Source organism: Nelumbo lutea, chromosome 1 (genome assembly GCF_056320005.1).
Source record: "Nelumbo lutea isolate HS-2025 chromosome 1, American lotus-T2T, whole genome shotgun sequence".
Lineage (NCBI taxonomy): Eukaryota > Viridiplantae > Streptophyta > Magnoliopsida > Proteales > Nelumbonaceae > Nelumbo > Nelumbo lutea.
Genome location: NC_142684.1, coordinates 73,637,105 through 73,660,763, shown reverse-complemented (window position 1 = coordinate 73,660,763; position 23,659 = coordinate 73,637,105). Strand labels below are relative to the sequence as shown.

General features: G+C 38.6%; 2 protein-coding genes and 1 non-coding gene across 3 annotated transcripts; 2 read left to right on the top strand and 1 right to left on the bottom strand.

The window, feature by feature from the left end:
- The first annotated feature begins 471 nt into the window (after positions 1–471).
- Positions 472–3,206, top strand: LOC148875345 (GDSL esterase/lipase At5g55050-like). Its single transcript, XM_088976708.1, has 5 exons — positions 472–795; positions 1,680–1,816; positions 2,009–2,245; positions 2,384–2,633; positions 2,711–3,206. Exons 1-5 carry the CDS (start codon positions 555–557, stop codon positions 2,929–2,931), a joined length of 1,086 nt encoding a protein of 361 aa, XP_088832834.1. The 5' UTR covers positions 472–554; the 3' UTR covers positions 2,932–3,206.
- Positions 1,869–1,941, bottom strand: TRNAF-GAA (transfer RNA phenylalanine (anticodon GAA)). Its single transcript has one exon. It is a non-coding gene; the product is annotated as a tRNA-Phe (tRNA).
- A 13,267-nt stretch (positions 3,207–16,473) lies between the features above and the next one.
- On the top strand, positions 16,474–23,310 carry LOC148875344 (protein SKU5 SIMILAR 14-like). Its single transcript, XM_088964471.1, has 8 exons — positions 16,474–18,003; positions 18,105–18,214; positions 20,038–20,308; positions 20,765–20,867; positions 20,957–21,302; positions 21,388–21,753; positions 21,840–21,918; positions 22,831–23,310. Exons 1-8 carry the CDS (start codon positions 17,866–17,868, stop codon positions 23,041–23,043), a joined length of 1,626 nt encoding a protein of 541 aa, XP_088820597.1. The 5' UTR covers positions 16,474–17,865; the 3' UTR covers positions 23,044–23,310.
- The last annotated feature ends 349 nt before the right edge of the window (positions 23,311–23,659 follow it).

The following is a 23,659-nucleotide window of genomic DNA, read 5'->3' as shown; positions in this document are numbered from 1 at the left end:
GATGCTGTGGATACCCATTTCTAACAGATCATCTGCGAGACAAAAGCCAAAAGGTTCCAACTCTGCGGCAAGCCAGTTCAATCTAAGAGCATTTATTCTAATTTAAAAGCCTTCAGCATACAGGCTTCTAAATTAAAGGTGAGCCCTTTGTAGTAAAACATTAAACATTAAACATCCATTACTGAAAGTAAACTTTCATCATGTTCTTCGACCCCTATCAAGTATCAGCCATTTATAAGTTTCTTTCCCTTTTTTCCCTTTTTCTTCTTTTCCCCTTTACGAGTTATTATTATAGAAAGATTTGAAGTGTGAACTATGAGAAGGCATAAGAGTATCCTCCTCCCACTAGAGCGGCTGTTGTAGAGCCCACGCGGCTTCTCAAATAAAGTCGTGTCAAAACTTTCAAAGTCCAGAATACATATTCCGTCAACGTCATTTCCACCTCTTTAAAAGCTCATCACCCTCGCTCAGATCCTTCTACTAACAAACACACAAAGTACATATCTCTTGAGAGTTCAGAGAGGGAGAGCTAGCATTGCAAGAAGCTGAGTGTAATGGCTGCTAAGTACATATCTCTTGTGGTTGCGTGTTTCCTCTTGTTGAGATGCGCCTACACAGACGCCCAAATGGTCCCGGCTGTGTTCGTGTTCGGAGACTCCCTTGTAGATGTTGGCAACAACAACCACCTCAAACTATCACTTGCCAAGGCTGATTTTCCTCACAACGGCGTTGATTTTCCAGGAAAGAAGCCCACCGGAAGGTTCAGTAATGGAAAGAATGCAGCTGACTTTCTGGGTACGTAAATACATTATAATCATAAACACAACGACTTTGCACCTAGCAGGCTAGCTCCTCTTGATTGCAGGTAAAATGGAGGAAAATGAATGATTTATTAAAACTCGTTGCATGTAAAGTGACAGTTAATTATATTAAACGAAGAGGAAAATCGCTTCCTTCTGGTTTTCTATATACAAGTTATTATCTAGGAAGGTGTTTGTTTCTCATCACAATTCAAATCTTTCCCTACTCGTATATAATATTTTTCTCAACTATTGAGGATTGTTGGAAAATTAGGAATACGATTCTCATTTTTATTTTCCTTCATTTTATGTACAACCAAACAGACCTCAAGAGTCTAATAACTAGGTTAGTTGTTGGTATCTGATCATATAGATGTTATTCAGAAACATTGACCATTGATGAATGAGAACAAATTACATTACATGTGAGCTGTTGAGTGTTGTGTCTTCTCTGAGAAAAGGCCAAATATTCATTTTGCTTTCTATATACGCAGTTATCTCCACCCATCCTGCCAATACCAATGTAATTGTCGTTTGTGAATTCCAGAATGCAGATATTTCAGACTTTAGAGAAACGGCCCATATCACTCCAAAAGCATATGTATATACTACATACATATGCTTTTGGAGACATCATAGCTAGGTAAGTCGAGTATGGAATCATGCACCTTTTCTCTGTACTCATGTGAGGGTGAGAGTGTAATACTCTCTACTATCACACAGAAATTGGTCAGTGCAGGAAATTTGGATGAAGGATCTTTTATCTTTTATTATTAATATATATATATATATAAAAAGCTTATATATTTTCAACAATATTTATCCAGAATAAAATAAAATAGGAAATTTTGATTTCGCTGTTTGTTTGTTGTTTGGCAGCTGAGAAGCTGGGTTTACCGACTTCGCCACCGTATCTCTCCCTTATGTCAGCGACCAATAAGAGCAATGCGTTCCTGGGCGGTGTGAACTTCGCTTCTGGAGGTGCTGGAATTTTGGATGGTTCCGATAATATTTTTGTAAGCACAAACCAACAGAGCACCGTAAACTGTAAACCAAAAAAGATAAAAATGCGGTGAGCGTGGATCGAACACGCGACCTTCAGATCTTCAGTCTGACGCTCTCCCAACTGAGCTATCCCCGCAAGTTTGAAATCTAGTCCACCATTAATTCTATTGAATAATTTATTTTGTATAAATTTCCAAGTGCAGAAACGATCCATCCCGCTCAACAAACAGATCGAGTACTACTCAACCGTATACGGGGATATGGTACAACAACTAGGAGCCGTTGGAGCACAAAAATACTTTTCAAAATCAATATATGGCATCGTGATCGGAAGCAACGACATTCTCGGTTACTTCCACTCGGGGTCGGATCTCCGTGATAAGTACACTCCCCAGCAATATGTGGATTTGATGGTTCTCACACTAAGAGGTCAACTAAAGGTAAACAAACGAAGATGTTGATAGATACTAATCGTACGGTTCTAGTTAGACCAAATGGAGCTGACTTTGACCTAGGTCGTAGGTGATCTCTCAGACCAGATGATCACATTGCTCATTCATGCTTTGTGCCTGGTGCAGCGGATATACAACTTGGGTGCACGTAAGTTGGTGATGGTTGGGGCAGGGGCGATAGGATGTTGCCCATCACAAAGGAACCAGAACAAAACAGGGGAATGCAACCAAGAAACAAATTACTGGTCTCTTAAGTACAATGAAGGCGTTAGGTCACTCCTCCTTGAATTGAAGTCTGAGCTTCCGGACATCAACTACTCTTTCTTCGATACTTATACTGTCCTACTCAACTTCATACAGAAACCATCTGTTTATGGTACCAAATGAATTAAAATCTCTCTCTTCTTTCCAATAGTTAGATATCAAGTTTGATTTGTTTATCGGTGGTTACAGGTTTTACTGAGGTGAAGGCCGCTTGTTGTGGGCTGGGAAATCTTAACGCCAAGGTTGCTTGCGTCCCCATTTCACACTATTGTCCCAACAGGAGTGATCATGTGTTCTGGGATCTTTACCATCCTACGGAGGCAGCTGCTCGCATTTTTACATATTATATTTTTGATGGCTCGCAACCAATCGTGTACCCTATCAATGTGAGGCAGCTAGCTCTCATGTAAGCTGGATTATAGATACTTAGCTAATAGCAATATTCTCCTAATTCCTCCTGAAATACACTCTTTCGTCCTTTCATCAAACCATGATCTTCAAATATCCATAAATGGGTGTTAGTGTATATACAGAGACACCCCCCCCCCCCCCGGATTTTTAGCTAGTGGTTTTACATTTTGTAGTAACTGTTTAAGTTGAGGAAAGAAGTCAGGAGAATGAGACTTTGTAACAAATGAATGGCCCAATGATTTAAGCAATCCGGAAGCTTGTGGTTTACATTTAACTAGTACATCTTTCCTTGAAGTTTTCGCACATCATCTGGATAGCTGAGATCAATGGTCCAGCTGTTAGGAGCGGTCATGGGCCGGGCTTTGGGCCTTAGTCACTAATTAAATTTGTAAAAAAATATATAATACTTTATGACATAAGTATATTATATGTATCATTTTATATAGCATTATATATTATAGTATGATATTAATATATAAATAATGCAGGCTTGAGCCTGAACACAAAGCCCAGACTCAAACTGGGCTGGGCTGGGCCGGGCCGGGCCGGAACGATCAACGATCACCCCTCATGGCTTTGATGATCATTTGGATTTTGGACCATCAAAATGGCGCCTATAAAGAGAGCAAAGTCGTCCTAAAAATCAAATCAAGGGCATCTTATGCTTTTAGAAATGCGTAAGTCATTTAACAAAGAGAAGCTAATTAGGTGTAAAGGGTGCTGAGTGTCATACCCTCCAGAATAAAGGGGTGGTCCCTAATCACTATGACACACTATTGTTTGCCCTAATTAAACTAAAAGGGTCTAATTTTTTTAAGCCTAACTAAAAGGTTGTGATGAGTGTTAAATATTCATTCATGTGCATGTCCTCTCAACTTAGGGGAATTCACCACTTATACATGATTTTTCTTTTTAAACTGTTACATCAGCAAAATTATACTGTTTTTTTTTTTTTTCTGGTGTGGCAATCGTTTATGTTTTCAAAAACAAAATCATACATAGTGGGAAACAACCCCCCCCCCCCCCTTGATATCCAAATTTACCCAACTACCTCCCCAGGCAATGGAAGCAAGACTGCACATGCCACCCACTAGTGTGAATAGTGATGTGCATATGCAAGCCTAAATCTAAATTCTATTTATACTAATATACTTATATATCACATGTATGATTGTATTAAATTATATATGCTTTGCTTATGCATTAATTATTAAGCCAGTTCAATTACCCAAGTTGTTCAAAAGGTATTATTAAACAACTTACTATTAATATATTTTAGTCGGTAGAGGTTTGGCAGGGAGATGTATACATACTATCACAGAGTGGTGGTCGGTTTAAGCATTTCTGTGTGCTTCACGCTAGCCATACAAAAGAAACATAATCGCTCTGTTATTTTAATAATGTCTTTCAAGAGGTAGTTAAATAAATAAAACTGTGTTCGGTTGTAGGGCAAATTTATTTATATTCATGCAAAAGTATAGTAATACAAATTATTTGAATATAAATTCTGATTTATTTTGATTATCAATTTTACCTTAATTTGTTTGATTGTAATATAGTTGAAGGAATATAAGATATGAAACAGGATATAGTAAAAAGGTAAAAAAAAAAAGCAAAAACAAAATTAAACCAGAATTATATTCTTTTCAATTGCACTCCTATGTATTTGTACTATTGTAAATAAAGTTGCGCTGCAACCAAATACACTTGAAATGTCAAGGCAAATAAACACGTGCACTTGCCATAAACATCCAACTACCAGCCAACTAAGGGTGGCTTAGCTGGTTTGTTTTATAAAAGGTAGATTTTTTTTAGTAATTAAGCGCAATTTTTTGTCCAAAATATTAATAAAATATAATATTTTTATAAAATAATAAAAATAAGATAATTTTTTTTTTAAATATCAAGGAAGGGCAATGTTCATCGTCTTCCTTTGCGTCTGTATTCATCCTCCCTTATCTGCTAGAATTTCACAATTGAAGAAGGTCCGGTAGACTCCGTTTTCCCAAAAAGGTAAGAGAGAAGCGAATATGCCGGTTTCAGCTCTCCGTCTCCCTTTCTTCCGCCTTCTCCTACTCATATGCATCGCCGCTACTATCACCACCCTCGTCAGCGGAACCGACCAGTTCGTCAGAGATCATTTTGGGCTTCCAACACATGGAGAGTGTTGGGAGCGTTTGATGGGTGGCGCTGGCAGATGCCTAATTGCTAAACAGACGCAGCTGAACTGAAGTCTGAAACCATTGCCAGGAGGACATGACATGATGACATCTCCCCATTCCTCAGTCAGTCTTTACCTCCGTTTATTTTTATTTTATTTGTTTTCTTTTTATCGTTTAGAGTCTCACGAGTCACGGTTGTCGGATATGCACGGCACGGCGGACTGGCAGACGGACCTTGCATTTGTAGAGGGGGTCATGTCCCCCTCCTCGCAATCCCTGACAAAACCCCTAAAACCCACAGCTCCAGCCAAGATGTCTTCCGGCCGGAATTGTTGATTCTGAGGGCTCTGTTGGTTTTGTGCGAGTGAGCAACGAACGAAGGGCAAAGGAAGACAATGAACAGTATTATTGCCTTTTTTGGATATTTAAAAAAAAAAATTAGCCTATATTAGTTATTTTATAAAAATAGTATCTTTTATTAGTATTCAAGGCAAAAAATTGCCCTTATATGCAAGAAAACTTTTTTTTTTTGGGATAAAAAGAGAGAAACAATTTTCATTAAAAACAATTAAAGGGGTACATGTCTTAATAAGAGATCAATCAAAATGATCCAAGCCAAAGGGAGAAGTGTAGAGAGTCCATGTCACTACCTCCTGATGTCCTCACAGCATTTGCTATAGCGTGTGCCAGACGGTTTGCCCGCCAATTGCAATATTGCTGGACAGTCACACAAGAAAAATATTGAGAAAGGCTACCAATGTCCAACCATAGAGCATGAAGAGGGGAGAAACTGTGTTCTGTTGGAACTGTTATAATCTTTATTACTTGTAAAGAATTGGAATGCACCTTTGATCAGCACATCCGAGTCCGATGGCGCATGCTTCAGCATTCAGAATTGAGGTGCGCCAGACTCTTAAGCGCTTTGCTCCGACTTGTCGAAACTTGCATAACAGTTTACCTTAAACATTGAAGGGGAAGGGAGGATCCATCGAACTGCATTGGACTTTGGACCGTTTTACTACTTCCGCACGAGTGATTTGTGAACCTCTAAACATAAACTCATTCCTATCTAATCAGATTTTTCAGCAGATAATCCAAAATCCTAATGAGCGCTGCCCATTTTGGTTTCTCCTCCTTGGGATGGATTTAATTGCTGCACCGGTTTTCAAACCAAACATCAATATTTGTGCAAGTGATCTCATCTACTTTCAGAACTAAGAGGGAAAGAAATGTGGTGTTGCACACTTGCACTATATATTCAAAAGGTCCCTACGAGGATCCAGGCGTATCTGTAAAATACCAGAAAAAAAAAAAAAAAAAAACTACGTACGACACGTTGCTCTCAAATATGTACATCTACTTGGACAAAGTTTTTATTTAGTAACTTGATGTGTATATTTTTGCTGAGGACATTTTGTCACGTTTTCTTTTTCTATGAAATGCCAAACTGGTTCCTTAGATGAGGAGGAATGAGGATCATCATTTGATTTATATATTCCACCTTGGCCGGCCCTAAGCATGTTGTGAGCGGTGGAGACCATGACTGAGGAAGCTGTGGAGAGTGGAGACCGGCCCTGCATGGTAATAACAAGCTCGCTTACGGCAGTAGATGATGGGTTGGGTTAAAAGTACGAACTACAAAAAGCCTTATCCTTTTTCGTTCACGTTCACGTGGCCGTATAGCAAAGCAGCATATGCTGTACGCCACTTCCACTCCCACTCCACAACGTCGCAGCAAGGAGTGGCGTGGCGCCCACAACTTCACGGGTTCCATCCTTCCATTCCATGTGCAGTTTCGCAGTACATTGCATGTATCCTTAGTGTGAAAAAAAAAAAAAGTCACAAATGCAGATAGGAGGAGCATTTAACCAGCCCATTGGGGAATAATTCACATCTGCGCTCAACAAGGGGCGCCCCAGCCCTACAACTTCCCACAGCATATTTTCGCCATATATTGAAAATATCTCCCGATGATAGTATCCGAATCGATGATGATATGTTCCCAACTGATGTGCTGGCTTCACCCATTAGCTCATTAGTCACTTGGCGTTAAACGTGGTGGGATCGAACATGTAATGTAAGGGAGACATACCAGCTCAGGCGATGAGCTCTTCAATAAACCACGATCCCACCCACTTTCAAATAATTTCAGTCTCGCATTTATGTTTTCTTTCTTCTTGTTTCAGTTTTCACTGAGCGCTCCTTACATCAATCTCACACACTGTAGTTGTAGCAGAATATAGAGATATATTTTTAATGAATACTGCAATATGTTATGAGGCTGGTGTGAGGAGTAAATCTGAATTCTTTTTTACTGTTTTTAATTATTTTTAATGCAATATGTTATGCCAGTTCAATCCAGCGTGTTTTGCATCGTTGTCATTGCTCCAAAAAACAACACCACATCAGTGTTATATCGGAAAAAATGGGTGCTTTAGGAAACGGACATTTGTTCGAAATCATTTTTTCATATAAAACGGTGCTCCAAGCTACACCTTGGAAATCAAGAAGGCATAGCTTGGAGCCAAATTTGACGTTTCTTGGAGTTTCAACGCATTGCTGCCAACATGGACGTGAGGTGATAGTGACGTGGCACTGGATAATGGGTACTAGTATTGCTAAAAACGTTTCCTAGAGCATTGGTACCAACAAAAAACATTGTTGTTGCTCCAGGAAACGTCTTACTTGGTAGCAATGTTTTCAACCAAGGTATTGCATCTGCAGCATTGATGCCAAACATATACTAAAGTGCCAAGGGTTAGGAGTCCAAATGTTATCTATCCAAGTAAGTGCACTTACTCATGTAGGTGTTCCCTTACTAGGATAAGTGTATTTATCTATTTTCTTACGATCAAAAGTATTTTTCAAGTTAAATGATTGACTATTTTTACTTATAAAATTTTATTATTAAAAAGGGGAAATTTTATTTTATAAGATTCTAGCAAACTATTTTCCTAGGGTTACATTTGTTTGGGTAAACATGTAATTTTACACAAAAAATTTGTGTAAATTTTCATTTTGAATTTTATTTACATCGATAATCAGTGTAATATATACATCAAAATTATTGATGTAAAATTAACTGCTCTTTCTTCCTCTCTTCTTCTTCTTCCCTTTTTTTTCTCTTTCCATCACCACCGTTGCAATTAGTTGCAGCGACAGATCTGAACCCCTCACACTTGACGATTCTTCTCACCGTGAGTACGAGTTCAACTGCAGCAACAGCCCCACCTACCCCTCTCACTTCCCCTTCCATGTCAACAAGTGCAACGGCTACCACCATTTCTATTCTTCTCACCACCACCATCATGATCAGGACGAGATAGACGTCGTTAATGCCATGCAAAAGGTGTTTGAGATGTTGAACAATGACACTGTTAGTTGTTGAATAGTGCTTCAAACTTAGTGGGAATGCGGAATAGTGCTTCAAACTTAGTGGGAATGTTGAATGGTTAGTGGGAATGTTGAGTAATGCTTCAAAGTTAGTGGGAATGTTGAATACTTAGTGGGCTAGTTACTTCCTAATTGTCATGCATTATTTTTGAGTTAGTGGACCATGTTTATCTACTTTCTAGTTTAATTGCTTATTTTTAGCTAAGGTTAGTTTTGTTGTAAGCCTATTTATTTGGACCACAGACGTTGCTTTTTTGAAGATGAATAGAATTGGTTGTATGGCTTTGTTTTTTAGCATATAATTTTAATTCCCCAACAATTTCTTTGGTATCAGAGCCTCCAGGTTTGGGTCTTTATTTGGGCAAAGGGTAAAGAAGAAAGAAATTGCACCATGGCAAGCAACGGAACCAGTTCTTCAGCTTTGCCCCTAATTCCAGTCTTTAAAGGGGAAAATTATCATTTCTGGAGCCTCGAAATGAAGACCATGTTCAAGTCTCAAGAGTTGTGGGACTTGGTGGAGAAGGGATTTGAAGACACAAATCCGACCAAGCCCGATCAACGGTTGCGAGAAACCCATAAAAAGGATGCAAAGGCTATGTTCCTCATTCAACAGGCCCTTGATGAAGAATTTTTTCCAAGAATTGCAGCAGCTAGCACCTCCACTCAAGCATGGAAGATTCTAAAGCAAGAATTTTTGGGCGACAAGAAGGTAATTACTATAAAACTACAGACCCTTCGTCGTGATTTTGAAACATTGGCCATGAAAGAAAAAGAATATGTGCAAGTATTTTATCTAAGGTGTCTGGGATTGTTAATCATATGAAGTCATATGGTGAAAGTGTTAGTAATGAAATTATTGTGAGTAAGGTTTTGAGGAGTTTAACCTCAAAATTCAATCATGTAGTTGCTGCAATTGAAGAGTCTAAGGACTTGTCTACTTATACTTTTGATGAATTAATGAGTTCTCTGTTAGCCCATGAAGCTAGACTGAGCAGATCCTATGAAAAAGTTGAAGAGAAGGCTTTTCATGTTAAGGGGGAGTCTTCCTACAAGGGAAAGTCAGAAAATTCAGGAGGCCAGGGATAGAGCAGAGGTGGTAGAGGTCGCGGTGGTGGCAGAGGAAGATGCCAATTTGGTGATCAACACCAACACAAAATCACCACCCAATGCCGGTATTGCAAGAAATTGGGTCACAAAGAAGTAGACTGTTGGACCAAGCAGAAAGATGAACAGAAACAAGCCAATTTTACAGAGAAAGTTGAAGAGGAGAGCAAGCTAGTCATGGCTCATTCTCCTATTGATAATGCTTCCAATGGAGTTTGGTTTTTGGATAGTGGATGCTCCAACCATATGTCCGAAACAATGTCTCTTTTTAAAGAACTTGACGAGTTACAGAAAAGTGAAATTCTACTTGGAGACAACAAGCAAATGCAAGTTGAAGGGAAATGTACAATTGCCATCAAAACCTCACAAGATAATGTAAAACTCCTCCATGATGTGTAATATGTTCCTAATTTAGCTCACAATTTATTGAGTATTGGGCAATTGATAGATGGTGGATACTCTATTTTGTTTGATGATAGTTGTTGTTCTGTTTAAGATAAGAAAACATGACATATAATAGTTAGCATTCCTATGGCACAAAATAAAATGTTTCCGTTAAGAGTCTCTGAAGTAAGAAATTGTGCCTTAATTTCTAGAGCTAGTGATGCAAAAATATGGCATTTGCGTTATGGGCATTTGTAATGTGAAAGGGCTGAAACTGTTGGCTCAAAAAAATATGGTTGTCGGGTTGTCGAAAATTGATGGTCTTGATTTTTGTGAAGGTTGTGTCTATGGGAAACAAAGTAGAAATTCATTTCCTATAGACACGTCATGGAGGGTTTCTGATTGTCTTGAATTGGTACATGCTGATGTGTGTGGACCAATGAGTATTTAATCATTTGGTGGAAGCAAATATTTTTTGTTATTTACTGATGATTACAGCCGCATGAGTTGGGTGTATTTCTTGAAATTCAAATCAGAAACTTTTGAAACTTTCAAGAAATTCAAAGCATTAGTGGAGGAGAAAAGTGGGCATTGTATAAAGGCGCTCCGTTCCGATAGGGGTGGTGAATTTACCTCTAATGAATTTAATGTTTTCTATGAGGAAAATGACATTCACAAGGAGTTGACGACACTGTATTCATCAGAGCAAAATGGTGTGGCTGAGTAGAAGAATCGAACGGTGGTTGAAATGGCAAGAAGCATGATGAAAGCAAGTTGTGTTCCTCATCAGTTCTGGGCAGAAGCAGTGGCAACAGCAGTATATCTTCTCAATATCTCACCTACAAAGGCTGTCATGAACCGGACCCCATATGAAACTTGGAAGGGCAGGAAGCCGCGGGTAAGCCACTTAAAAATTTTTGGTTGTATAGCCTATGCCTTGGTTACTTCTCCAACTCACAACAAACTTGATGAAAAATAAAAGAAAATGCATTTTTGTTGGCTATAGCCCTCAATCCAAAGCATATAGGTTGTATAACCCTGTAAGTGGCAAAGTAATTATAAGCAGGGATGTTAAGTTCAACGAAGAAGAAACTTGGGCCTGGAATAACGACAATGCAACACCTATAGCACCTCAAGTTACAGAAGATGCTAGTATAACCCCTATGACAGAACCTCCAGAACCAGCTAGTTCATATGCTGGTAGCAGCAGTTCAACCATTCACTCATCTCCCTCCAACAACAGTAGCACATCTACTCCAACAAGCTTGCAGTTCTCATCTTCAAGTTCTTTTAGTGAAACACCTCCAAGAAAATTCCGATCATTGAGGGATATTTATGCTTCATGTAGTTTTGCTTTGTATGTTTCTGACCCCACTTGTTATGATGAAGTTGCAGAAAGTCAAGTTTGGTAGGATGCAATGAAAGAAGAGATGTTGGCCATTGAAAGAAATGAAACTTGGGAGTTGATCAATCTACTGGAAGGCAAGAATGTTATTGGGATCAAATGGGTGTACAGAACAAAGTATCGTGCTGATGGTACTATACAAAAACACAAAACTCAGTTGGTGGTGAAAGGGTACTCTCAGCAGCAAGGTGTTGACTTCGAAGAAAACTTTTCTCCGGTTGCTCGCTTTGAAACGGTGATAACTTTTCTAGACTTGGCTGCACAATTAAATTGGGATGTGTACCCGTTTGATGTTAAATCCACCTTTTTGAATGGAGAACTAGATGAAGAGGTGTATGTTTCTCAACCTGAAGGTTTTGTTAGTGGCGATGACACCAAAGTTTACAGGTTAAAGAAGTCTTTATATGGCCTAAAGCAAGCCCCGCGAGCTTGGTATAACAAGATTGACTCCTACTTTCAGGCGAATGGATTTGAAATGAGTAAAAATGAGCCAACACTTTATGTGAAGAAGTGAGGTAATTCTGAATTTTTGGTGGTGTCTTTATGTTGATGACATAATTTATATGGGATCTTGTGAGTCTCTTGTTGAGGAATTTAATTCTTGCATGATGAAAAAATTCGAGATGTCAGATTTGGGTTTGTTGCATTATTTTCTTGGTTTGGAGGTGAATCAAAGTGCATATGGGTTTTTTATTTCTCAAAGAAAATATGCTAATGATTTGTTGAAAAGGTTCAATATGTTAAATTGTAAAATAGCTCCAACTCCCATGAATGTGAATGAGACACTCGTAGCTAATGATGGCATTGGAATGGCAAGTGCGAGGTATTTTAGAAGTATGGTTGGTGGTTCAAGCTACTTGTCTCACACAAGGCCTGATATAGCACTCCCTGTCAACGTTGTTTCTAGATTTATGCATAGCCCAACAATGCATCACCTCGGGGCAGCAAAGAGGATCCTTTGTTATGTTGTAGGAACTATTGATTTTGGAATTTGGTACTCAAAAGTATCAGATTTCAAACTTTTGGGTTTTACTGATAGTGATTGGGCAGGTTGTTTGGATGATAGAAAAAGCACTTCTGGCTATGTTTTCTCCCTTGGTTTGGGTGCTATATCATGGAGTTCAAAGAAGCAAGAGATCGTGGCCTTGTCATCATTAGAAGTGGAATATGTTGCTGCAACGGCATCAGTTTGTCAAGCAGTTTGGCTAAGGAGATTGTTAGTTGATTTTTGCCAAGTTCAAGAAGGTGCAACTCAAGTGTTTTGTGACAACAAGGCAACAATCGCTATGGTGAAAAATCTAGTTTTCCACAGTAGAACAAAGCACATTGACATCCGCTATCATTTCATCCGAAATCTGGTCGCTGAAGGAACAATAGCAATGAAGCATTGTGGGACCAATGAACAAGTAGCTGATGTTCTTACCAAGTCACTACCACATGCCAGGCACAAGTACTTCAGACTGTAGATGGGAGTAACAAGTTTTGAAGCAAGGGGGAGTGTTGAATAGTGCTTCAAACTTAGTGGGAACGTGGAATAGTGCTTCAAACTTAGTGGGAATGTTGAATAGTTAGTGGGAATGTTGAGTAGTGCTTCAAAGTTAGTGGGAATGTTGAATACTTAGTGGGTTAGTTACTTCCTAATTGTTAGGCATTATTTTTTAGTTAGTGGACCATGTTTATCCACTTTCTAGTTAGTTGCTTATTTTTAGCCAAGGTTAGTTTTACTGTAAGCCTATTTATTTGGACCCGAGACGTTGCTTTTTTGAAGATGAATAGAATTGGTTGTGTGGCTTTGTTTTTCAGCATATAAATTTAATCCCCCAACATTAGTGTGGAGGCATCGCCGTTGGTAAACCTATCGGGGTTCAGGAAGAGCCCCATGGTACGACAGTTGAGGATAATGGACTCATCGTTCCCATTACAACCTAGCGAGGAAGACAACCACGTCGACAAAGCAGCTAAGGAATTTATTGAAAGGTTTTATAAGGATCTAAGGCAGCAGAAGAGGATGACTACTCTCGAGGCAAGCTACCATGATACATGGTCGCCCCTGGGTTAAGATAGACCTACAACTAGCGAGTTGAGATCGTCCAACTTGACGATCGTCCTCGAGTAGTTGCAGCGGCCCCTCCGTCCTTGAGCAGTACCCCAACCGAGTCGAGATCGTCCAACTTGACGATTGCATCAACAATATACCATCTGTCTCTCTTTCTCTCTTTTTCTTCTTCTTCTTCCCCTGCTTCCCTCTTCCTCTATAGATCGTCTTCTCCTCCTCTGCACCATCTCACCAAATTTACACATTAACAATCAAATAAGGTAGATGTAAACTTTCAAAATCAACCAATTTTAATTTGCACCGACTACTAAATTAGTTCATTTTTTCTATGGTGTACAATTTGAATTATGCAGATTAGGTGAAAAAGTTATTTACCCCATTGAAAGATAAGCATCAATTATTGAAAAAGCAAGCATGGAATTCACAGTTATCAAAAAGCAAACATAAGAGATTATTGGCCAACGGAAAATATATTCCGTTCATCATCAACTTTCCCTCCCTTCATTTTATCAAAAAACAAATGGAACCTTTGGACATAATCAATAAGAATTCATAAAAACTGTGGGGGTGGAATGGTAAATTTGGGAAAGTTTGACCAATCACCAATTCATAAAAATTAATAACTGCTCATTTGTTTGGGTACAAATTAAATCTCTAACCTCCTAAAAACTCAAAATTATTGGGACCAATAACATTGGATGATAGTTTTTGTGGAAAAAAGTGAAATTAACGTAGGAGCTGTATTAGGAGTATGACCGTAGAAACATTGAAAAAGAACATTTGAAAAGTTCCGTACACTTGTGGAACATTGGCACTGTGATTCCACAGCTAGATTAAATAGGGGTACAAATGGGTCAAATCGAATTTGGTAGGTGTCTATCTGATTCGATTCAATAAAATTTTGTAGGGCTTCAAATTCGATATGAACCCATCATGCAGATTATACAAATCGTGATTCGAATTTAATCCATTCTTATCTCAACGGATTTACAAATTTGAATTTGATTGGGGCCGATAATTATCCTTAGTTGAGAAACTTCTAACATCTAAAGCCAGAAAGAAAAATTTGAGATAAAATGAATAAAGGACGGTATCCTATGTTTTGTTGCTATCAACCTATCATTGTTCATTCGATCACCAGAGAGAAAGTAAGAGAGGAGAAGACTTACAGAGTTACAATGATAGCGACAATGGTAATGGCTGAGTGACAACGATAGTGATAGACTGAAAATGGAAGAAAAACATCCATTGAGTTAAAATAGAATGAAAATGGAAGAGGAACATCCGAATAGGTGAATTATAATGAGTCAATTAGAGCTTTAGACCATATAAAAAATCTTTCAGCAGTCAATTGAAATCATAAACTAGTAGCTAATCAAGTGTTTTGGAGTATATTTAAATTTGGATCCAATTTGTAAGGAATAATGGTAGAATCCAACGGATTCAACTTATTTGCAGCCCTAAGAGCAATTTTACCTTGCACAACTTATGGTTGTGGTGTGGAGCACTTACACAAAAATCACCCCTACACCTGACACAGCTCCAGATTGAAAGTCAGCCGGCATACAGTTAACTCTCGCAAAAATCTACTTAACAATATAATCCCTGCTCGAATATGACACTATGATCGATCCAATCAAAATATGGGAGATGTTTGGTTCTATTTATTTATTTATTTATTCTCTTTTGCAAGTTTTGAGAAAACGTTTATGTATTGTGCTATTTCTTAGAAAATGGGGCCATGTAAGAGTCACACCAGCCATTATATAAGAAAATGCTTTGAGAAAATAAAAAACATAAGAAATAACGTTTTACAAGGGCCACTAACCACAAAGCATGTGTATTAGGCAATAAAGACATATTGAGGAACTCACAGTTTAAGCTTTTGGGTTGAATTATATCTTAACAATATACTGTTGTTTTACTTCTCCAAAACCCAGTGAATGGCAGTCTGTTTTTGTAATTTTACAGTTAGCAACTTAGCACATATATTAGGAGAATTTCGGCGGGAAAAGTCGCGCCTGCAACTTGAGTCTGTCGGCAATGCAGTTTAACCTTAATGATGTATAGTCGAGGTAAGCAAATCCCCAATTGACGACTGACGACTTGAGTTTTCTAGTTTTTACTCTCCGTAACTCAATTCCCATAATACAATAATAGAGGGGGAGAGATTATGATATTGTACATCATACTTATTTGTCAGTAAGTTTACTTTGTACACCTATTCTAGGATTGGAATATTCCTGTCGAAATACATACTTTGATTCGTTGCTTCTCATCGATTTCTACATCCTCACCCTTTGTAGTGGAACACTGCCCATACACAAAGACCTGCGAGTTGCGACGCGAGAAGCTGTCCGACATTGAAGTTTGGGCCAATCTCGCTGATCAATCACCACAGTTGACCATAAATGAGCGGTCAAGATTGCCAGTGTCAACCAGATTTTGAGTGGAAGGCTCAAGCATGCAACGATTGGCCCACCAAACGAAGGGTGCATTTATGATCGTCAGTTGCCAGTTGTAAACGCGGTGGAAAGAAGCAGGTAAGGAAATGAGGCACCTGCGAGAAACTTTGGCACGGAATTCTAAACACGAGGAAGAGACAAAAGCGATTGGGGAATCCAAACATACAAAGCCAAGTCCTCCTGTCTCCCGAGACCCTCCCCGGCTCCCCCACCCCACTACTTAACTGTGTGAGCTTCCAATCTAATTTGATGAAACCACCTTCACATAATCGTCTGATCCCGTGATCCGCATAGCATGTCGATCTGACGGTTGTTAGTCTTTGGGAAATGGTTATCCAATAAGTCCTACTTCATACTATCACGACTCCATAAGATAAGATTTAAAAGAAAAAAAAAAAACCCTAGAAGCTGCGTCGGTGCTGAAATTTTATACTATATATACGGAGAAAGAAAGAAAAATATTTGTGTTAAGATCCAAGGAAGACGGTCTCACGTGTATGTATACATGAGGAAGTTCATGGGAATGTACATTTATATGCTTATAAAAAGAGTGAGATCAGAAATCAGAGTGCAGAGTCTCTCATCTTAGGCCTCAGCCACTAAGTTTTGTTATTTTGCACGATGCACATGGCCTGTTTGCTTTAAAAATTCTGTTAATCGCCATTAATGCTAAGTGCTTTTTTTCATTAGTTATGATTATGGTTATGTTTTAGTTTTATAGATGATGTTTATGATGGACAGATGCCCCCACATACATAGCATTCCTCTTTCAAGCGATGTTGATCTTGAAAGTTGGAGCTTTTTCTCATTGTTGGGAGTTGGAACCAGAATTGACAGTGTTGTTTACTTAGTATTCCTCTTGATTCATAAATAACGAGTAAAGACTAAAGAGTTTTTCATCATACTCATCGTACTAACAACTTTTTAAATTTAATAAAAAAATTTCCCTTTTTGATTCGAGTGATCATCGCAATACGTGTTTGATTTTTTGCTTTGTTACTTCTATCGGATTGTAATGCGGAACAAATGAACAACAACATAGTAATCTATCATTCCATTGGGCGTCCACCGATGAGTGGCCGGCACAAATTTTCAGCAACTGCTTCGTTTTAGGGCTGCAAATGGGCCATTTTTTTTTATTCCACCACTTCATCATATTGAAAACTCATAATAGTAATCTATCATTCCACCATTTTTGAATTTTTACTTTTTTTTTTTTTAATTAGTATAGGAGTGTTTAAAAACAAGTGATTATTTAAATAAATACTTTCTTTTGGGTCAGGAATCAAGATTAGTGTTTGATAAATAAGTCACGAAGACCAAATTATCTATACTTCCCTGTTTGAGATAAATTCTTTTATACCAAATGCTTATGGATAGTTATTAGAATGAACCCTTTTTTTAAGCACTTATTTAATGAAAACCTATTTTTCAAATGAACACTCCCAAACTCCACTTAGTACGCCAGTAAAGAAGTAAAGTTTTTTTTTGGTAACTTGATAAAAGCTTGGTAAATCCAAATCGTATGTAATACCCAAAAAAAAAAACTGTTGAACTCGTCGCTCACTCCGTTCGAAGCCTTGGGAGTGGAGAGAAGGCCGGAGAGTTCTCCTCTTCTTTACAACACTGACAGCTCACACACTCTCTCTCTCTCTCTCTCTCTTCCGAGTACAAAAGGCTCCTGTGGATCAGAGATCGAATACTTCAGGCTTACCGACTTCTTCATTCATTACCTCTGAACAAACAGAGGCACACTGAGGACAGGCACAGAGAGAAGGGGGGACTCCCATATTTTATTTTTCTTTGTTTGTTGTTTTCTTCTCCCGCCCTTCTCGTCGGTAACCCTTTTAATGGCGCCGTAGCAGCTAGAGACTCTCTTTTGTATAGATCTCCCCATTTATTTCAACCCCATTTAACCATTTATTATAGAGGCGAAGGTCTGGTAGAGAGAACAGGAGGACGTGATGGGGGACAACAGGTTTCTCTGTTCTCTCCTGCTCCTCCTTTTTCTTCTTTCTTGCGTCAATGCCGAAGACCCTTACAGATTCTTTACATGGAAAGTTACCTACGGCGATATTTATCCTCTCGGAGTAAAACAACGGGTACTCATCTTTCATCTCTTCCCCCTCATTTTACTCTTTAAATTTCAACTTTTTATTACATATTTTCAGAGTGTTTGGGCTAATGCTGGTTAACGTTGCAGGGTATATTGATAAATGGCCAGTTTCCAGGTCCTCAGATCGACTGCGTTACTAATGATAACTTGATTGTCAGTGTTTATAACTACTTGGACGAACCATTCCTCATCTCATGGTACATAAGCCGACTTCCTCTGTTCTTGTTGTTGTTGTTTCGTTTGATTTTTTAGTATTTTCTGTAGTACTAAATTCCTTTTTTTTTTTTTTTCTTCTTCCTTCTGCATTTGCTCTCTTTTTATAGTTAGAAAACAGTTAACAAAGATCTAGGATTGTAACAGTTTCTGAGTATTGCTTTGAATAACCAAGTTCTAACGATAATTTTCTTGATAAAACATTCATTGATGCCCGGTAGCATTGGCGATAAGGGGAGAAAAAGGGTATAGACTCACTGGGAGTCTAGAAGTGGAAGAGTAGAAGAGTAATTCTCTGAGAAGCAGTAGCAATAGGGTTATTTTGGTAATTCAGATTAAGGACATCACTGGGAGGATACCATCTGTATACTTAACTTTTTTACTTTTCTACAGAGAAAAAGGCGGGAATCTCTCTTGCTTTCTTTTGCTGTCAGGGATTGGGTTAGATTGGTTGTTCTAACTTTGGGGATCCATCAATCAATAACAACTATGTTCCAAAAAACGTTTTTACTTTTTACTTTACCGTGGAGGGACACTGATTGCTATATTAGTGACTCACCGTATTAAAAATTTAAAATGATGGTTATCGCTGATTGAAATACCAACGATATTGCCAATGGACAATATTGTTGACCACCAATTTACCGTGTAGATCTGGGATCTGAAACCAGCTGGGCTACTGAATTTATATACCATGTTAATTAGATGGACCTACCCCACCTTGGAGGTTGATGACCCGATGGTGCCTCGCTTATTTATGGATCACGTGTGAAGAAAGACAAGATATGCTTTTCCATTCTTTGTTTTGTTGTAGAAAAATTAATTTAAGTCAATTCTGTGCTTGGCCTCAAAATTCAATCCCAATTTAGTTGGTGTTTCTTTGGTATAACATTCAGTTATGATTCTGTGTCACAGTTACTGAGAAGTGATTGTGTGGTTGTCTTATTTGTTTGTGAGAAGTAAAATGAATTGGCTACCACTTCAACTGAATGAGAATGGAGGTGGGAGGGTTATCTGTGTAGGATGCAAGATGATGTGGTCCCCACTTTGTATGGAAGAATTTATGTAGGAAGAAGGTGGTGCAAATTTTGCATCAGTTTATGGATGTGATATTTACACTGCAGATGAGTGCAAACAGGACAAAGTACAAATTTTGTATTAAGTGGAAATGAAAATTATAATTGCAAACAAAAAAAAGGCAAAACTGAGCCCGGTACAAATTTTGCGCCCAGTCAAGGCTTGCACTGCAACCAAATGCAGCCCAAGGAACACCACAGAAGAGTTGCTGTGTTCCAGAGCAAGACGAAACACTAACTCAACCACAGACAGAACACGTTCTAAAATGTTGACCTACCTGATTGAACTTGTGAGTACAGTTGTCACAATTGGGCAAACAGAACGTATTCTAAACCGGTTTCTCAGTTTCAAGTTGAGGAAGGTTTTGGGGTCCCATCCGTCTGATTGAATTGGACGGATTCACTTTGACTGGGTTGTCCTCACATACGTTTTTCCTATCAAAGAGGAATGTTAGCAAAGCACATGCAATACGCTACATACACGTTGAGGCCCAGAGAAGACATTGTCTTTTACTTCTCTTTTGGTGGGCCTTGCAGATCTGTTCTGCACTGCATACAGCTGAATGTCTTCTACTACTAACATTGCCTCTTTATATATTGAGGAATTTGTTCATTTATTTCCTAACATTGAATTCACCTAATCTGTGATTATGTATTGGTTATCCATAGAAGATAGAAGAATTTGATATATTTATCCCAACAGAATTTAACAGTTGATTCAAATTGACCAGGAATGGCATACAGCAGAGAAGGAACTCCTGGCAGGATGGTGTCTATGGCACCAATTGTCCCATTCCCCCTGGAAAAAACTTCACTTATGTTCTTCAAGTGAAGGATCAGATTGGCAGCTTCTTCTACTTCCCTTCTCTTGGATTCCACAAGGCTGCAGGAGGGTTTGGTGGCATCAAGATCAACAGTCGTCCAATGATTCCTGTCCCTTTCCCTCCTCCTGCTGGGGATTTCACAGTATTGGCTGGTGATTGGTTCAAGAATGACCACGCTGTAAGTAGTTTGGATGATTTCAAATAGTATGCTAAATTGCCTATTTTAAATTAAACTTCAGGTCAAGTACTGATACCCTGTATTCTATTTCCATGTTAGTTGTTTCTTGTGTGTAATTGGCTAAATAAGTGCTGTGGAAATATATGGCCCTATATGGACCAACTATATCTTATTCTTGCCTCTTGTATTACAACCATGAACATGTCTGTCTCATGAGTCTGAAGATTTAGCTGATTAGGTAGCTCCAGCAATCCATTTCGTTGCCTTAGTTTTAGACTGCTGAAACAAAAGCATAGCAAATAGTTCAAAAAGAGTTGCAAAAATGCGTCATTTTATGCAGATGCAAAAGCTAGTCATTTGATGCCAAAGATATTTCAACGCTTTCTTGTTTTTTTTTTTCCCTGAATTTTGCATTTTGTCTCTCTAAATATCATATTGGCTTATTTGGGTTTACAGGCTTTGAGAGCAATCTTAGACGGTGGTCACAACCTTCCTTTCCCCGATGGACTTCTCATCAATGGCCGTGGCTGGAATGGTTATACATTCACAGTGGATCAAGGTAAACATCACTACATCATGTCATAGCTGCAATTTAGCTATATGCCTTTATTTTGGTTTTACCATCTACTTGATAATCTTACTGTACAGGTAAAACATATAGGTTCCGGATATCGAATGTGGGTCTCACGACGTCTATCAACTTCAGAATTGCGGGTCATAAGATGAAATTGGTGGAGGTAGAAGGATCACACACACTCCAGAACACCTATTCTTCTCTTGATATCCATCTGGGACAGTCCTACTCTGTGTTGGTTACTGCTGATCAGCCTGCACAGGATTATTACATTGCTGTTTCCACCCGCTTTACATCCCCAGTCCTCACTACTACAGCCATTCTTCACTACAGTAACTCTTATGTACGGGTGTCTGGTCCTCCACCTGGTGGGCCTACCATTCAGATTGACTGGTCACTCAATCAGGCTAGATCTATCCGGTAATTTCCCAAATTTCATTAAGAAAGTCAATACATTCTACCATGTCAGGAACTCTCATTTAACTCTTGTGCTCTCCCATACCAGTTGGAATCTGACAGCAAGTGGTCCAAGACCTAATCCCCAAGGCTCTTACCACTATGGGTTGATCAACACCTCTCGCACAATCAGGCTTGCCAACAATGCACCTGTCATCAATGGTAAGCAGAGATATGCCGTCAACAGTGTGTCCTTCGTTCCTGCGGACACACCACTGAAAGTTGCTGACTACTACAAGATCCCCGGTGTCTTCTACCTTGGAAGCATACCAGATCATCCTACTGGTGGTGGTGGTTACCTCCAGACTTCTGTCATGCCTGCTGATTTCCGTACTTATGTTGAGATTGTGTTTGAGAATTGGGAAGATACTGTGCAGTCATGGCATATAGATGGCTATTCCTTCTTTGTTGTTGGGTATGATTGTCTACCAAGATTGTAGTTTTGTCTCCTAGTTCTTCTGCTCATGATTTCTGAAACTAGGATGTTTGTGGGATGAGCAGGATGGATGGAGGATCATGGTCGCCTGCAAGCAGAAACGGTTACAATTTGAGAGACACAGTTGCTCGTTGTACCACTCAGGTAAAAAATAGAAACCTAACTAGTCATTGGAATATGCATATATACATGTAACCCGTGTAATCATCCTCTATAGATTTCTTGCTGATTCCTCAAACCACCCTGGTAAATAGGGTGTTTACGATATGGTTTGGTGCAGTTTGGATAAGATCTCAGACCAAACCAGCAAGTTATGGCTTGAGAAATTACTAAATCGAACCAAACTGTTTTGGAATGGAAACCAAACCAGACCAAATATGGTTTGGAGACTTTGGACCATTTTATGATTCTATTGGGATTAACCCAATTAGAAAGCCCAAATAGCACCCCCAAAAATTAAAACTTAGAACTTTTATTTTATTATTTTATTAAAGTAAGAGAGTTTATTATATATTTATAATTCTATGCATTTGATTTAGATATTATATATATATATATATATATATATATATATATATATACTTTTTTTTGAAGGCTATATATACTATTTTTGCATCATATATTTATACAATTATATAATAATAATAATAAATACTTTTGATTTATTGTTTACGGTTTGGTTCAGTGTATAAAATCCAATAAAATCAAACCTTAACTGTAAATCACAATAGCAAAATATCAAACTGAACCAAATTGTTTTTAGGTGTCAGGCCGAATCAAATCACAAATTTGATTTGGTTCGGTTTGATTTTGCAGTTTGAGTCGTACAGTGAACACCCCGGTTGGTAGAAAAGTCAGTTGCATGGATTTATATAGCTTAGAGAAATACGGAGGATGAAAGGAAGCATTGAGGTTCTGGTGTGATAGTGTAATATATGCACTATTACACTATTCTATGAAGGTTATTGGCTTCTTAGAACTCCTGCTTGTTAGATGGGTAAAGCCATGGAAGGTTGCTGGGACATATCTTACAATGTTCTGTTTGACTGAATGCAGGTGTATCCCAAATCATGGACTGCAATTTACATGGCATTGGACAACGTCGGAATGTGGAACATCAGATCCGAGAACTGGGCCAGACAGTACTTGGGTCAGCAATTTTATCTTCGCGTTTACTCTCCTGCAAATTCATGGAGAGATGAGTACCCTATCCCGAAGAATGCTCTTTTATGTGGCCGGGCTTCAGGACGCCGAACTCGGCCTCTCTGAATCGGCTGGACCCAGATTCCGTCACGAGAGGGTGACTGGTTCTTGGACGTTCAATATTAGGAAACGGGTCTATACAGTAAGATGTTAGTAGGGCTCAGCTCGAGCATGGATATTTTATTTTATGTTTCTTTCTTTTCCATTATTTCTTGTGGTGTTTCCGGTTATTGGTCTCTACATAGTTAGTGGACATTATTTTTCATGGTTTGTTCTACAACCAGATTTGGTGGCGATAAATGCAATTCATGAGAAGATTTCAAGCTTCTACTACATCTAGACTCTCGTAGGTCTGAAACAATTTTTTGTCTAGCTTGAAAAAATTGAGTATCCACGAGTCTATTCTGGGGGAAATCCTCAACCCCCTTCAGAGCACCCGAGGGAAAAACAGGGCACATTATGAGGATTTCTTCTGAGGCAAAACTGAACAACATGGAGCACGGTTATTTATCGAGTTACAGGTTATCTCGATTTTTTCTGCCATGGACTGATATTTCAATATAAAAAGAATGAGATTCATGATAAGAATTTTATATCCAAGTGCTATAATGTTACTCGATTTTGGTCAAAGTGAGTAAGAATTCTGTGGTACTGAACCAAACACGGCCAAGGGTGTAATACG